Source organism: Azolla caroliniana, unplaced genomic scaffold (assembly GCF_043228905.1).
Source record: "Azolla caroliniana isolate FFs.n. ecotype wild unplaced genomic scaffold, voAzoCaro1.0.p SCAF_17, whole genome shotgun sequence".
Lineage (NCBI taxonomy): Eukaryota > Viridiplantae > Streptophyta > Polypodiopsida > Salviniales > Salviniaceae > Azolla > Azolla caroliniana.
This window is the reverse complement of record NW_028230452.1, coordinates 7,010,836-7,015,171: the sequence shown is the minus strand read 5'-3', so window position 1 is coordinate 7,015,171 and position 4,336 is coordinate 7,010,836. Positions and strand designations below refer to the sequence as shown.

At 40.5% G+C, this 4,336-nt stretch overlaps 1 protein-coding gene across 1 annotated transcript; it reads right to left on the bottom strand.

Annotated features, from left to right (window-relative positions):
• Positions 1-1,521: 1,521 nt before the first annotated feature.
• On the bottom strand, positions 1,522-3,885 carry LOC147853026 (agmatine hydroxycinnamoyltransferase 1-like). The gene is made up of 2 exons (XM_087333546.1): positions 3,433-3,885; positions 1,522-2,682 (listed from the first exon to the last, which is right to left on the bottom strand). Exons 1-2 carry the CDS (start codon positions 3,835-3,837, stop codon positions 1,768-1,770), a joined length of 1,320 nt encoding a protein of 439 aa, XP_087189672.1. The 5' UTR covers positions 3,838-3,885; the 3' UTR covers positions 1,522-1,767.
• Between the last annotated feature and the right edge of the window lie 451 nt (positions 3,886-4,336).

The following is a 4,336-nucleotide window of genomic DNA, read 5'->3' as shown; positions in this document are numbered from 1 at the left end:
TAGGTTCTTGTATTTCCAGAAATGCCCCTATGACAATGTCAATCATAGTTTGTCTTTGTGAAAACGCCAACCAATTTTTACTTGATTAGTAGGCATGGTTGGATATTGGATGAAAGGGTTCGCATGTTCAAGAGTATGTCATGGATGCCTCATTCATGGATAATGGATTTATAATTCCTAGATAATGACTTTGTGGATGTATCATGGTAGTCATACATGTGGGTTTTGGATGGATAATTAGATGGAAGAACCACACTTTCAAATGCTCTTGCCTGAAGTGAAAAAGCAATTCTAGTACATATTTGGAAGCTTGCCAACCACTTGCTTTCCAAATGAATTCATTCAAGCCACTTGGAGTACGAATATTAAGCTAGGTTGGTGATAAAAAAAAGATAACGCAAATGCAATGGAAATACATTGGTAGATTGTTTCTCAAGATTTGTTGTTACATTTTCATATATTTGGAGAAATTGATACAAAAAGTTAGTGGTTACTTTATATCACAATTGAGATTGATTACGCTTTTAGCAAGAAGGCATACGTAAATGCAAATTCTAAATTTATTTATTTTGTTGGAAATGAAAGTAAAGAAACTTTGATATTTTCTTTTTTGATATATGATCGTTATTGGCTCAAGAATGTCCAACAACATCTTGAATGCAGTGAATTACTGGCATCTATAATGCAAGCAAAGTTAGGTTGTGTGAACTAGTAAATGGAATGGAGCAAGATAATAGAAAAAGGATGCAATCGCATGTATGTTTCAAAATGGTCAAGGGAATATGAAATCCTAAAACTATTGAAAAATCAATTAATCTTTCAAATTATCACCAAGTTTGGATTTTGTTTTGGAACACTATTACTTCAAAACCATTATTTGTAATATAAAAAATAAATAGGGGAGGGGGATTCTTAGAAGACAAGGGTGGATTCGTCTCGACTCTCAACATTGTGTACCCATCTCACGTGTTCCTTGGTTTCCCTATTTGTCCTTAAAATGTAACATTCATGAGTTTACAAATTGTGATTCATACTATGTACCTAATGGTGTAATAGAGACAAGGAATTTTCATCTTATTTCTTATACCCAACTAATTTACTTTTTATAAACACCCAACATCATTGATCATTCTTTGCACATGGACTTCAACTATCTACCAACATCCACTCTTTTACATTGCTTTTTTTTAAAAGTTCTTTCATGTGTTACCTACATTTCGACTTTATTTTACCCGTGCAATTTCTTCTTCCCCTTGCTTTTGCTCATATCGTTAATGGAATATCAACCAACCCCCACTACATTTGCTCTACCAAACCAACCACAACATGCCTTACAACTTCCCACCACACCCAAAATGGGCCTAACAATTCCACACAACACTTGATACACAACACAACACTTGATGTTTACTTCAATCTGAATATATATTACACTTTGTCAAATCCAAGCCTCTTGCTTGAGCATACACATGTTATTATCAAAAGGATTACAAAAGTAATACAAACGACACAAGTGTTAAGGAAGGGACGTAAACATTACTTGCTTTCATTTAAACTCAATGATATAATAAAAGGACATCCAACTATGTATTTCATCCATCTCAAATAGTTTGCAATGATTGGGGGTTGACTGTGTTATAATGCTTAGGGTGTATCGTAGTCAAGTCTAATTAGATGGCTTTGGAGAAGCCATGAAATATAGATTCGAGAAAAGAGACATTCAAAGTGTCTCAAGTTAAAAATACTTTCAGCCTAGACATCTAAAAATCACTCAGCAAGTTCAAAGCATGTCGCTTCAAACCTTGCCATGTCAGGAGCAAAGAGACCAAGGACAACATCAATGCTTCCATCCTTTTTGTGGGAGGGGGCCAGAATAATGAGGCCTTCAAAGGGGATGAAAGGGTTCCCTGCAAATATAGGGGTGCCCCACCCAAAATCTAGTTCATATAAAGGTAATGTCACCCAACTAGTCACACTTAAGTTCGGGGTCAACACAGTACGGTTGGTTCTTGCTATTTGCACGGGGCTCTTTTGTTGGAGTTCGATGAAATCAAGCGCGGAACGAACGTAGTCACTTGTAATATTCTTTATGGAAGCATTTATAATACTAGCTGCGAATGAGAGAGGTTGCTCCAATAAGTTTTTGATTGTGGTATGGGGGCTTGTATGGCACATTGCATTACCGAAATAACCCTCGGGAAGAGGAGGATCAATCCGTTTCCTCACGTTCACAGCCACAAGCGCCTTCGTTTCACACTCGTCGTCATCTTCCAATCCGCGTGATTTCGTGATGCACCGCCACAAATGTGCCAACAAGCTCACGAAGGTGGAGTAGAAAACGCCTTCGCTAGCCCCTTTTGAAGCTTGCACCTTGATTTTCTTGAGCATTTCTATGCTAAAATTGATCTTGTTGATGCTGAGTTCGGGGTACTCTTGGGTAGTTGAATCTGGGTCCGACTTAGGAGGCAGTTTCTTATATTCAATGTGATCAAACATAGGCATGGGAGGGTCTCGTGGCATGAGTGCCGAGCGATCATGCAATGGTGGTGTTGACACAGGCACTAGCACGCCTCGAACTGTACGTCCCCACGCATTCATGAATTCACTTGCTGCCTCCCCATCGGCAACTTGGTGATGTCGAGCTATACCCAAAGTCATTCCACCACAAGTAAATGTTGTCACCTACATATACAAAAGGAATTCAATCCTCTTCATCCATACGATGAGATCCAAATCTAACAATGTGCCTAGAATGGTATGGTATATCATGACATAAGGACTTGGTGTGCTATAAGTAAGGTTAAAAAACCTACCTTCATTCTGAATTAGTTGCGCTTTTCGCCACTCACAAGACACCTTGACAAATTTAGAGGTAGTGGTATGGTATATAACCTACCTTCATTCTGAATTAGTTGGAACGTTTTGCCACTCACAAGATACCCTGACAAATTACAGGTATCTAGACCATCAAGATTTCAAACATCAGAAATATGCCCAAGAGGCTAAGTACCTTCGCTTCTTGTCGAAGCTAAAGAAGTCCTTCAAGTGTAATTGTTCAATGAACACAGCCAGATCCAAACCCAAGGAAAACAATCAAGCAACACCAAGGTCTGACATTAGGCTAATTGCGAGGATCCCCGAACCCTAAAGGTCCCACAAGCAAGTATCGAGACAGTGCTGAGTACAAGCCAAAAAACTGAAACAACCAGGATCTATCTATACATATACATATACATATACATATACATATACATATACATATGTGTGTGTATGTATGTATAAAATCAAGTATCCAAGATGTATGTATAAAATCAACAAGGAGGGGGGAATTGAATCATGGGCGGGAAGTGTGGGGGTATACAGGTAAAATATCCAACAAGAGAGAAGGGAGAGGGTAGCCTATAGGTTGATTGTTGTTCTTTTTGTTCTTACCTGGACAAGGAGGAGATGAGGGGAGCCTCGATTCACGGGGACGAGGTCGAGGAGGAGGCGCGAAGGTTGGAAGGAAGGAGATAACTCAGAGAGGGGCCCATCGGCCGAGGCTTCGAGGAAGAGGGCCCCGGCATCGTTGAGTACAATGGATGGGCGGGGGTGGCCCAAGTCGAGGCGGCCCGCCCATTCCCGATACGAGCACAGCACCTCCGCCAGACCGGTTTCTATACTACTACTAGGCGAGGAGGCATGTCCTGAAGGAGGTGGAGAGGAGAAGGCATAGATGACCTCCACATGGACTCGGGGGACAGCCAGGTCGGAGCTGCTGAGAGGGATATGGTGGGCAGGGTGAGGGGAAGGGGTGAGGGGGAAGACCAGGCGTGGAGAGAAGCGCTCGATCTTCATTTCTCTCTCTCTCTCTCTCTGTCTGCGGATTTCTGTCTCTGAGCTACTACTACTACTTCTACACACACACAACACACACAGGAGGAGGAGAACAGAGGAGGAGAGAGACAAGCATATATGTACATACATACATACATTATTACATACATACATACATACATACTCTCTCTCTCTCTCTCTCTCTCATGTCTAACTTAAGCATACGTACATATGTACATACATACTAGTACCAAATATTAAAGATGTCGCTCGTTACTAGTACCAAATATTAAAGATGTCGCTCGTCGCTCAACTGATTTGCACTGTCCGATGTGGATAAAAAGCTCACGGCAGGCGGTGTCTGTTACGAGGAGCCCCACTCAAAGTTTTCTCGTGTCTGACTTCAAAAAATTAAAAGTAATAAAGTACACAAAATATTATCATTGAAAGTGAATGGCCTAGTGGTTATAGTTCTTAAGATTGTGATAGTTGTAGAGTTCAAAAACTTTTTCTTTTAACT

Bases quoted from the DNA above. Each gene is read 5' to 3' on its own strand.
- LOC147853026 (XM_087333546.1), bottom strand. From the start codon at position 3,837: ATGAAGATCGAGCGCTTCTCTCCACGCCTGGTCTTCCCCCTCACCCCT. The intron at 2,683-3,432 runs GTAAGAACAAAA...TTGTATATGTAG, and splicing joins CTCATCTCCTCCTTGTCCAG to GTGACAACATTTACTTGTGG.